Source organism: Nannospalax galili, unplaced genomic scaffold (assembly GCF_000622305.1).
Source record: "Nannospalax galili isolate Female #2095 unplaced genomic scaffold, S.galili_v1.0 scaffold445, whole genome shotgun sequence".
NCBI classification, from domain to species: Eukaryota; Metazoa; Chordata; class Mammalia; order Rodentia; family Spalacidae; genus Nannospalax; species Nannospalax galili.
Genome location: NW_008354184.1, coordinates 1,314,676 through 1,327,237, shown reverse-complemented (window position 1 = coordinate 1,327,237; position 12,562 = coordinate 1,314,676). Strand labels below are relative to the sequence as shown.

The window sequence follows — 12,562 nt, the reverse complement described above, 5'->3', positions numbered from 1 at the left end:
ATACTTTCTGGTTTGGGGACAAAGTCTTGTTATGTTTTATCATAATATGCTAATTATTATTATTATTATTATTATTATTAGGTGCATGAAAGAATTAGGAAATGTCTGAATGACTAAGGTAAATTAGTTCCTTTAAACCCTAACTTTGCCTTGTGGTAGGCATGAACTTTAATATTCTTTATACCATAGACTGAGAATGACTAGGTCTTTCTGTAGTTGCGGTATTATTTGTCATTGATGTTTTCATTTTACATTAAATCCCACCACACATGCAGGTGTCACCAATGAAGCCTTTCCTTGTTCCTGGGCAAGTTCATTCCGTTGAGGAAGAAGGTGAGAGTCTGAGGAGCGCCTCCTTCTTCTGTGTGACTCTTGACCTCCTGATGGTGTGTTCTCTGTAGATAATGAAAGGACACAGACACAGGTGAAAACTTCCCATGATCACAGTGTCAACAGGCTAGAATCAATCACCTGAGGTCAGAAAGTCAGATGTGACAGATGACACAGAGGGAGGACAGTTATACAAACAAGGAGAATCTGGGGGTAAACTATGGTAAGTACATAAGAAACAGCAGTGGGGCTGGAGAGATGGCTCAGTGGTTAAGAGCACTGACTGCTCTTGCAGAGGACCTGGGTTTGATTCCCAGCACCCACATGGCGGCTACCGTCCTTAACTCCAGTTCCAGGGGAATCCGAAGCCCTCTTCTGACCTCTGCAGCATTACACGACACAGGTGCACTCATACATGCAGGCAATATACTCATACACATAAAATAAAAATAATAAAAAATTAAAAATTAAAAAAAGAAACAGCAAGAAAAGCAAATTAAAATAGAGATGGAGAGATGGCTCAGTGGTTAAGAGCACTGACTGCTCTTAAAAATAGATAGAGCCGGGCTGGAGAGATGGCTCAGCAACACTGGCTGCTCTTGCAAAAGGACCTGGATTTGGTTCCCAGCACCCACAGTATAGTTAACATCTGTCCTTAACTCCAGTTCCAGAGGATCCAACAGCCTCTTCTGTCCTCCGTGGGTATTGCATGACATGGGTGCACTTACCTACATGCAGGCAATACACTCATACACATAAAATAAAAATAATAAAATATTTAAAAAATAGATAGAGATGGAGAGATGGCTCAGTGGTTCACCACACTCTTGCAGAGGACCCAGATTTGGTTTCCAGCAGCCAAATGGTGGCTAACAACCATCCATAACTCCAGTTCCAGGGCATCTGATGCCTTCTTCCAACATTCTGCTAGAAAGCACATATGTGGTTCACATATATACATACAGGCAAAACATTGATACACATTAAAAAAACAGTTAAATAGACAGGCTTAGTTCTCAGGATAACAAGTTTTCTAAGAAAAAAAATGAACACAGTCATAGCTCACCAACAATACTGTTGATGGAATCACAATTCTGTTAGAGACCCAGTGAAAATGAAAGATCAGGAAGTAGCCAGAGTGGCCTGGAATTTAGACATGCCAAGGAGAACAAAGTCAAAAATGTTGCTGGGAAATGGGGAAAGCATCCAGAGGAGACAGTTTCCTTTAACAAGCTATGGAGAACTATTCATTGCTTAATTTAAAAAAGCATTTCTAGCCAGGCATGGTGGTGCACGCCTTTAATCCCAGCACTTGGGAGGCAAAGGCAGGTGGATCTTTGTGAGTTCGAGGCCAGCCTGGTCTACGTAGTGAGTTCCAGGAAAGCTGGGGCTAAAGGGAGACCTTGTCTCAAAAAGACAAAATAAAATAAAATAAAAAGCATTTCTAGGGCAGAACATGGTGGCATATGCCTATAATCCCAATAGTCAGGTGGCTGAGGTAGGAGAATCTTGAATCTGAGACCAGCCTGGGCTACATAGTGAGATCCTTCTCAAATATGTTTGTTTGGCCTGCATGTAAGTGTACCACAGAGTACAATATGCACAGAAGCCAGAAGAGGGAGTCATATCCCCAGAACTGGAATTATCGACAGTTGTTAGCCACCATGTGGGTGCTGGCAACTGAACCCAGGTTCTCTGCAAGAGCAGCCAGTGCTCTTAACCACTGAGCCTAGTCTCTCTATTCAACTCTTAGACAATGACTATGAATTAATTTGATTTAAAATAAAATTTAAATTAAAAAAATCAATATGGGGATCTGCAAGATAGCTCAGTAGGTAAGGATGCCTGCCATCAGGCCTGACAACCTGAATTTGATCCTTAGAAACCTACATAGTGGAAGAAGAGAACTGATTCCCACAAGTTGTCTTCTAACCTCCACACATAGGCTGTGGCATACACATATACAAATAAATAAATAAATAAATAAACAAACAAATAAACAAATATTTTAGGACCAGGCATGGTGATGAATGCCTTTAATTCCAGCACTCTGGAGGCAAAGATAGGCAAATCTCTGTGAGTTCAAGGTCAGCCTGGTCTACATAGCAAGGTCCAGGCCAACTGGGGCTACAGGGAGACCATCTCAAAATGACCAAAAATAAAACAAAGCAAAACATATATATATATATATATATGGACTGAAGAGATGGCGCAGCAGTTAAGAACACTGGCTGCTCTTCCAGAGGACCCAGGTTCAATTCTCAGGACCCACATGGTAGCTAACAACCATCTTTAACTCTAGTTCCAAGGGATCTGATGCCCTCTTCTGGCTTATTTGGGCATTGCACACACATGGTGCACTTACATACATGCAGACAAACACTCATATGCATAAAAAATAAAATATATTGTTCAAAAAAAGTTTAATATACTTATTTTATTATTTTATTTTCATTTTATTTATAAGGGCCATTTCTCCAGCCCCTATATTAATTTCTTAATAGATAGATATGATCTTTGAGGAGGATTTATTCCTAACTTCCTAGAGAGGTAAAGTTCTAAAATAGAATGTCATTTTTTTCCATAAGCAACTAACAAGTAGAATGCTAGGGACATTAGTCATTTTTTGCCAAGAATCTGATGAATTCCTACTGTGTGCCAGCCACAGAAGCAAGTTCTTGAGACTCACTGTCCAGTGAGACAAGGTCCTTGAACTCAGGAGACCTACAGCCCAGAGAGGGAGACTGACAGCTCCATGCCTGCAGTGGGGTCTATTCAGTGAGGCCAGTGTGGGCAAATGCAGAGCAGGCCAGGCAGCACTGAGGCAGTCTGGGAGACTTCGTGCAGGAGTGCTGCCTGAGCTCGGCTTTGGTGGTCATGAAAGAGTTAGCCAGATGACAAAGTGGCTAAAGCATGTTGAAGAACAAGAAGGAACGATGAATCAGTTCATCTCTTTCTCTAACACTCTTAAAGGAAGGTCAAAAAGAATGCATTTTTAAGCTCCTCATAATCTATGGCATAAATCAGCAGGGCATGAACCCTGCTGTTATGATATAGTGTTGGGACTATTTCCTTGGTCAAAGGAAACATGGATTGATAGAAGTTTCCTCATATTAAGTTTACCTCTTGAGTCATCTTAAAAATAGTTAAAGCTGGGCTGGAGATGTAGTTCAGCTGGACAGTGTGCCGTGCATGCACAAAGCCCTGGGTTGGACCCCCAGGACTGCATAAGCAGGGCATGGTGACATTCACCTCTGATCCAAGCAAATACTGGAGGTGGAAGAAGGAAGGTCTGAAGTTCAGGGTCCTTCTTAGGGGCTTCAGCTTTCAGTTTCCAATCATGGCTGTGCCACTTAAAAGCCTCTCACCAGCAGGTTCTAGATTCTTCCCATGTCAAATGATAGCAATACCATACACCTCCTCTCCACAGAGCTGAGTGGGAAGAATGAAATGATGACAGGCCATGCAGCATTAGCCCTGGGCAAAACAAAACTTTGTTTGTTGAGACACTGTGAATGTAGCCCACATTGGCCTGGAACTCACCATGTAGCCCGGGGTGGCCTTGAACCTACAATCTTTCTGTCTCCGCCCCAAATAAAGCTTAAATGAATTTTAGCTATGCAAAACTGCTGTAAGAATAATAATTGTAAGTTGTAATTAAGGAAGAATATTAAGGTATAATTTCTAGTATGTTACTTGATTTTAAGATGCAGCAGGGCGTGGTGGCGCATGCCTTTAATCTCAGCACTCAGGAGGCACAGGCAGGCAGCTCTCTGTGAGTTTAAGGCTAGCATGGTCTACATACTGAGTTCCAGGCCAGCTGGGGCTACAGGGAGACCCTGTCTCAAAAAAAGACCCCCCCCCAAACGGCTCATACTTTAAGCCAGTGTGTACATGTATGTATATTTGTATATATGTTTGTGTGTGTGAGTGAGGGCACTAGGGAGCCATGGTACATGCATATGGAGGTCAGACAGAGGATAACCTCCAGTGTTGGTCCATGCCTTTTACTTTATTTGAGATACTCTGTTTGCTGGCTGGTGTGCTTGTAAGGCTAGCTGGTCCACAAGCTACCAAGGATTCTCCTGTGTCCTCCTGCCTTCCATCTCACCATATAGGAGCATTGGGAGTACAGATGCTGCTGGGTTCTGGGGATTCAAACTCAGGTCCTCATGCTTGTAAGGCAAGGGCTTTATCCACCAAGCTATCTCCCCAGTCCTTGTGCATATCATCCTTTTTTACATCTTATTTTTTCTCTGACTTATAGCATGCACAGCATAGAAATGCATGTACATGATTTTTTGAGCCCTCCAGTACTATAACCTAAAGAAATCTCTTCTTTTTTCTAAATTTTATTTATTTTATTTTATTATATATTTTAAAATATTTATCATTTTTTATTTTATGTGTATGAGTGTATTGCCTGCATGTATGTGAGTGCACCTGTGTCATGCAGTGCTGCGCAGATCAGAAGAGGGTGTCAGATTCCCCTGGAACTGGAGTTAGAATGGTTCATAGCTGCCATGTGGGTGCTGGGAATTGAACCTGGGTCTTCTGCAAGAGCAGTCAGTGCTCTTAACTGCTGAGCCATCTCTCTAGCCCTCTATTATTTTTATTTTATGTGTATGCGTGTGTTGCCTGCATGTAGGTAAGTGCACCCGTGTCGTGCATTGCCCACAGAAGTCAGAAGGGGCTGTCGGATCCCCTGGGACTGGAGTTGCAGACAGTTATTAGCTGCCGTGTGGGTGCTGGGATTCGAACCCAGGTCTTCTGCAAGAACAACCAGTGTTCTTAACCACTGAGCCATCTCTCCAGCCCCAGGAAATCTCTTCTTTATGAACACTCAGCCTTAGGTGTTTCAATAAGGTAACAAAAAAAAAAGGACTAATTCACCACAATTAAAGACCAAGGCACTTATTCTTATTAAAGTCTCCTACCTCATCTGCCTAAGTGCTGGGATTACAGGTCTCTGCCACCACTTTCTTCTTATAAATGGTTTCTTAATAAATAATGAGTTATTAAGGGCTAGTTTCAGAAATTTTGTTTTCAAGGGACGATCTAGATGGGGATTCCTGATGGAGAGGCAAAGACAGATACCGAGTAGAAGCAAGAATTTGTGGGAGACTTTACAAATCTCCCAAATACAAACACTAAAATCTGCTACTGGGATGCTCAGGCTGCAAAGCTCAGGCTGACCAACCACCTTGCAGTGGTCCCCATGACAGAGAACAAGCAGCTTCAAGGAAATTGCCTCCTGGTTTGCCCAGAGAGACTCAGGCGACCATGTCCTGGAAGCAGCTCCCTGTCCCTGACCTCTTCTCACACAGTCCCGCCACCTGAGCCTTTGCCCTTTCTCCTGCTCTGCCCATCTAGCTGCTGTCCTTTCACATCCCCCTCCTGTCAGGAAATATTTCCAGGTTGTTCTAAACTGGTACCCAATGCCACTACTTCTCCATGGCTTTTGCGCCCATCTCCTCAGCATCTCCAGTACTGAGGGCATTTGATTTGTTGATGTATTCACTTCCTGCAGCAGTCATATGTCTACTGGGTTTGTGGGTACCCATGTGTGCCTACCTCAGGGAACTCAGGAGGATGCTCTAAACTACTGTTTGTGCTTGGAATACCATGGCTAATCCCTACCTTGAGAATGCTAGCTTGTGTATGAGGTCACCTGTGTACTGTGCTGTTTTGCCTGCTGATCAGCACAGGATAAACCATTGGTTAAACGGAGCCATCATTATCATGGGACAATGCAATACTATTATGGGTAATATTTTAAACAGTGAGTGGGAGTAAATGCAGGAATAAATGTAGTGAGCCAGCACAACGCTCCTGAGGCCGCCTCTCCCCAAACCTGGAGAGGCTGGTGCCGGGGAGGGGTGTGTGCTTTCTAGGTCTCTGTCTCAGGCTACACTTTCTTTTTCTTCCCATTGTTGGTCTGCCCCACCTGGAAGTAGAAATGGATCCAATTCTGTAGGGCTTCTCAGGCCCAGGGTATAGATCTCTGAAGGCTTTCGGAATGTGAGTGGAGATTGGAAAAGCTTCCATTTCTCTTCGTTGTCTAGCTCCTTCTTTTTCTTTCTGTGGGAGAAGCAAAATGGACATCAATAAAACCAATTCCAGGTTCAGTGTGATTTCTTCAGAGATTTCACTGACATCGTAGCCTATGGGAAAAAAAAGTTGAGCTGGCAAAGGTTGGCAACGGTAGTGGAAAGAGAGAGCCCAGCATGAGGCCACTGGTCCCGTTGCCTTCCAATAGTGAGGAGTAGCTTTGGTCCCAGGACTGGACAAGACCCTGAAGAAACAAGATCCAAGATGACCTCCCGACCTTAAGGACAAATTTATAACCCAGAGAGATAGACAAGAAGTCTAGAATGTGTTCTGTGGTATGTGACTGGAACACAGGGCACATGTGAATCCCCTGAGCAGTCAGTCATGGAAGATTTCTGGGAGGAGGAGGTGTCTAAGCTGGGTTTAAAGGTCAAGCCAAGAAACAGTTGGATAGTCAAGTCTGAGAGAACCAGACTGAGGTGCGGTTTTAGCATTCTTGGGATGATGTGACAATAGTGAGTAACAATGTCCCACTGACCCTCTGAGTCTGCAGCTCATGCTGAACTGCTATAATTTAGAAGTCATAGTCTTTTCTCAATTCAGAAAAATGTTTGAATCAGAAGGTTTAAGATAGGTTTAAATTCTGCAGCTGGCTCAGCGCTGGTTTCTTCATCTCTAAAATGGAGATTCTGCCACCACATAGAGACAGTCACAAAGCCACCATTCACTCTCCCTTTTTTCTAGCAATAGAGTCAGTCAATTTTGAAATGGAAATGGATTCAAAATAATTTTTAGCTACATTTCCCAAGATCCTTTGCAACAGTTACCATGTGACTAATATCTGATCTTTGAAATACAGTGGTAATATTGTATGGTATTTCCAAGGGAGTTCCTTTAGAAAAAAAGAAAGTAATAGGGATCATTTGTAAACAGATGTGACAGATCTTTATGGATGAGGCAAAAGTTCTAACACTGGATTGTGGTCATTGAAGCCAAACTCTAAAATTACAGATGTCATTCAAATTATCAAAATTGTCAAATTGCAATGATTTTTCAGAAATCATTGAACTGTACTCTAAAGTGGTAAGCAACACCCCAACAATATCACAAAATAATAATTTAAAATTAAAAAGAAGCCGGGCATGGTGGCACACACCTTTAATCCCAGCACTTGGGAGGCAGAGGCAGGCGGATCTCTGTGAGTTCAAGGCCAGCCTGGTCTACATAGTGAGTTCCAGGACAGCTGGGGCTACAGGGAGACCCTGTTTCAAAAAGACCAAAAAAAAAAAAATTAAAAAGTAATTTTATGGGGCTGGAGAGATGGCTTAGCAGTTAAGGGCACTGGCTGCTCATGTGGAGGACCTAGGTTCAGTTCCCAACATCCACATGGTGGTAAACAACCAGTTCCAGGGGATCTGACACCTTCTTCTGGCCTCTGCAGGCATTGCACAACACAGGTGTTACTTACATTTATGCAGGCAAAATATGCAGACACATAAAATAAAAATAATTTTAAAAATATTTTATTTATTATTTTTATTTTTATGTGTACAAGTGTATTGCCTGCATGTGTGTGAGTGCACCCGTGTTGTGCAATGCTGTGGAGGTCAGAAGAGGGCTTCGGATTCCCCTGGAACTGGAGTTAAGGACGGTTTGTAGCCGCCATGTGAGTGCTGGGAATTGAACCCGGGTCCTCTGCAAGAGCAGTCAGAGCTCTTAACCGCTGAGCTATCTCTCCAGCCCCAATAAAAATAATTTTTAAAAATATTGTTTAAGCCAGGCATGGTGGCACATGCCTTTAATCCCAGCACTTGGGAGGCAGAGGCAGGTGGATCTCTGTGAGTTCAAGGCCAGCCTGGTCTACATAGTGAGTTCCAGGACAGCTGGGGCTACAGGGAGACCCTGTCTCAAAAAGACCAAAAAAAAAAAAAAAAACTTTTAAATTTTTTTTAAAAAAGGTTTTAAAGGGAGAAAGTGTTACATTTATATTATTTATGACCAATGAGAATATAGTGCAAGCAACTGGGGTTTCTGGGAAGACTACTTAGAAAGAATAAGATTAGCCTTCTTGCAGCTGCTGGCCTGGAACAGGGACTGAATGTCTGGAGCTCCAGCAGCCATGCTGATGGGCTGTGAAGGACCCTGGAGGACCCTAAGGGACAAGTTGCTGGAGCCTACACTATCCACCTCGACTTTTATATATGAAAACCAACCTTTGGGCCACTGTTATTTTTCTGTCATACACATCTAAATATAATCTTAACTTATATTTGCCTCAAAAATTGTCACAAGAGGGGCTGGAGAGATGGCTCAGTGGATAAGACTACTAGCTGCTCTTGCAGAGGACCCAGGTTCAGTTCCCAGCACCCACATGGGGGCTAACCATTTGTAATTCCAGTTTCAGGGGGGATCTGATGCCCTCTTCTGACCTCTGTCTGTGGGCATTGCATGCATGTGGTACATGTACACATATGCAGGCAGAACTCTCATACACTAAATAAATAAATAAATAAATAAATAAATAAATAAATAAATAAATAATAAATAATTTAATAGTCATGAGACTTAAAGGTTTTATTTTATGCTATGGAGAAACTAAAAGAGGCCAGATGATAAGGTCAAAAGACAATTAAGGGATTTGGGTGGTTGTCTCACTGCCAAATGTAGGGGCCCCACCCCACTGTTTTCTTCCATTTCCAGAATGCAGTTAGCCAGGCATATAGCCCATAAAAGGCTGTTCCCTTCTAAAGAGCAGAACAGCTCTGAGAAAAGTGGCTGCTGGTGCTGAGGCTGCCTCAGGGAGGCTGACTTCCTTCCCTGTCACCAGAAGAGAAAGAGAAGCTACCAACTGAGGCGCGCTGGCTGCTGGTGCTGGCTCCCTTCTGGGCTTCTTGAAACTTCACCCTGAACTATGAAGACAGCCCAGAATCACTGGGAATATAGAGACAACCTCAAAGATGAAAGAGTAAAAAGTGAGCAAACGGAGACAAGCCAGAGAAAGACCCCCCCACCAAGGAAATGTAAGGTGCATGAAGTCGGAAGAATCTTAATAGGATGTGTGCGGTGTGTGTGTAGGATGTGTATATGTGCGTGTGCGTGCGTGTGCACGCGTGTGAATAACCTAAGAGATGGAAATATTGCACCCAGAAGAGGATGCTGCCTCATACTGTCTTCTTTTTCATCTGTTCCATCACTTGATTCCTTCTTAAACTTATTCTTTTGCATTTTGCCACATTTTCAACATACAACCATCAGTAAGTGCTTTTCTAACAGCACAAGGGATCATGCCCTTGGGAAGATGCTGCACAGAGACATCATAGCCACGGTGTTCCTGACTCTCACCCCCCTCTGGGGCTGTTGTGTAATCACACTACTCTTGCTTAGACCTTGTGTTTTTAGTTCTGTAAACTTCGGGTCTTTTGGTATGTATTTAAACCAAACTTCTTATGATGTAGGGATTCCAGCCGCTGCCTACTCCAGGGAGCTACAGTCTCCTCTCCACCAACAGGTAAACTAGAGAGAGAGTTCTATGGTCCCCCTAGGCAGGGCTATGTGTCTCATTGACATGGAAGAAGTTATAAAAGACTGGTCATCACTTCAATTCCTCCCTACAATTTCTGGGACCACAGATCTCAGGGGAGAAGTTGTAGCAGGAGGGTGAAGAGAGGCACCCACAAAGGCTGAGGACACTGGCAGCCCGGGGGGTTTGAATCTCAGAGCTGTCCCATCTCTAGCCCACTTCCATTCTCAGAAGAGGCCTTTTCCTTCCTGAATAAACTGACTCTGTCACTCTCTGTGTGTCCCTGGGCCAGTTCTTCATTCCAGGACAGAAGCTGGGAACCTCGAGTCACAGGCACAGCTGTAGCACCTTCCCCATGTGGTAAGAATTCTTACATCATTCACATTTGGACATTTTCCAAGGCTTTTGTTTTAACAAACCTTGTAAGAAACGCAGTTTCTTTGTGCGGGTTTCCTTTAGGTTTCTTGTCCACCAGCTCTTCAAACAGTAACGAGGGCGAGATGAACATGTGGTTGGCCTTTCTCTTTTCTGCATCTTTTTTATTGATATTACTCACCTCCCTGAAGGGAAAATGACAAACACATACATGTGGGAAGGACAAAAAAGTCAGTGTGATCTTTTCAGACAAATATTCACAACTACATTAGTCTGCTACAAGCAGTGGATACAAACAGCTGACCCACAGTGACATCAGACAACTGGGGACTTAAGAGTGGAAAAAGAGGTGTCCTTGCACTCAATGAGATAACCCGAAGTTCCAGAGAATATGGGGAGCCCACTATCTGAGAACAGGCTGAGGTATGTGTTGAGGTTCAGATAGCCCCGCCCCCTCACCAACAGGGCCTCACAAGCCCCTGAGAAAAGGAAACTGAGTCGATAAGCGCCCTGGTCTTTGAAGTCAAGAGAAGCAGACTTTTCTCCACTGTTTGGCCAACACAGCAGGCTTCCCCTTTGATCTCTAAAGAGGACAGGTTTTAACAGTCCCGCTCTCCCATTTTCCCCCCACCCAACTTAAAAAAAACATCTTCCCGTCTTCTGCAGGAAGCAGAAGCCTCCCGCCTTAAAAAGACTCCAGCTCATGACCCGGGGCAGACATTTTTCCCTGCCCGGAAGGGAATCTGTCCCATGTGTTCCTTTGCTAATAAACTCTATTCCGATGGAGTTTTATCTGTGTCCTGGTGCTTTCTCCTGATCAACCAGATTCATCCATAGGCTACTTTATCTATCAGATGGTGCCAAAACTCAGTTATTACTTCAAGGGACCCATCTGGACTTCTCCAACACCACTAATTTGGCTTTCAGGTACACTCCAACCCTTCTTTTCTCTCTCTCCTCCTCTCCCCAGCTCTCTGCTTTCACCTCTTTCTGGTTCTCCTCATTGGGGAACACACTCTGCCTTGCCTACATCTTTTGATCTCCTTTCCCATTGATTTCCAGCACTGGTCTCCATCTATCATTTTTTCCTGTCTTTGTCCTCTTCCACTGCCTTTCTTCCTCACTTTACTTGGGATGATTTCTGATACTGTTCAATCCAACACATGCAAATGCTCTGGATCCTTCTCTCTCTCCCCCTCCCATACTAAAGCTTTCTACTCCCTGCCATGTGCCTGCCAGGCCACCACATGTCTGACTTCCCATACAGGCTCTAAACCTTCATGACCCCAAAGCTTTTATTTTTCCTTCCTGCTATACACCCCCTCCAGGCAGCTGCCAAGATTGCCAGCTCGCCTGCCCTGGGGAATTTTTCTTTAACATTCTAATAAAGTGATAAAAGTTTACAGCTGGGCCCATTCTTAAATTCTCTTATAAATGTGGCTAAGAACCCTTTAGGGGACCTTTTCTCCCCATTTTGACCCAACTAGCCTGTACAGGCTGGGCAACTTTGCTGGAGCATTTAAAGAATTTCAGGCAGCTTGCCCTTCTGACAAACAAAAAACATTTTAAAAGCCTTTTTTTCTCCTAAACTTTTTCTCAGTCAGAGGGGCTTGAAATTTTGATCTTAGGCCCTCTTGGGCACCAACCAACAACTGGTGCTCAGGCACCTACTTTTCTAACTAGACCTAACCATTTTAAATTTCACTATACATAAAAGGTCACAGGCACTGCTCAGGTGAGTCATATGCTTTCAGACCAAAAACCACTGATTTATATGCCCTGCTCCTTCTGCTGCCCTCATGAGTTTCCTTTCCATCATAGCTTGTGTCTAGAAATTAAGAGCTCCTGAGAACTTGGTTTTGCATCCACAGCTACAATGGTTGGTGAGAAACATGGATTCCTTTGATTTGCTTTTCTATTAGGGAGACACACACACACACACATATATATAAACTGAGGGTACTTTCTTCTTTCATATCAAGCCTAATCTACCGGTACTGGGGTGCCTAGGATTCTCTTGTGATTTTTGTTTTTGTTTCTTGATGATGCCATAGAATAAACAATGCATTTCTAGTTCATACTAAGGGTATAATGCCAGATCTATACAATGGGAGTTTAAATTTTAACATCATTTAGGGCCTGTTTCTAAAGGGGATTACTTTGAGTTTTAACTTCTTCTATGGTATATTTACTGTTTTTTAAAGATGATTGTTTTAAGTTTTATAACTTCTTAGAGATTTAAAATAACATCATTTAGGGCACAGTGGTTAAGAGCACTGGCTGCGT

General features: G+C 43.3%; 1 protein-coding gene across 4 annotated transcripts in view; it reads right to left on the bottom strand.

The window, feature by feature from the left end:
- Positions 1–205: 205 nt before the first annotated feature.
- Positions 206–12,562, bottom strand: part of Fam227a (family with sequence similarity 227 member A) — an 87,506-nt gene continuing 75,149 nt past the window's right edge. For all 4 annotated transcript variants that reach the window (XM_029555071.1, XM_029555073.1, XM_029555072.1 and 1 more), the window contains 3 exons: positions 10,321–10,461; positions 6,278–6,411; positions 206–395 (listed from right to left, as the gene is read on the bottom strand). In XM_029555071.1, coding sequence (XP_029410931.1) covers positions 244–395; positions 6,278–6,411; positions 10,321–10,461 — 427 coding nt within the window. In that variant the 3' untranslated portion in view covers positions 206–243. The remainder of the gene's footprint in view (positions 396–6,277; positions 6,412–10,320; positions 10,462–12,562) is intronic.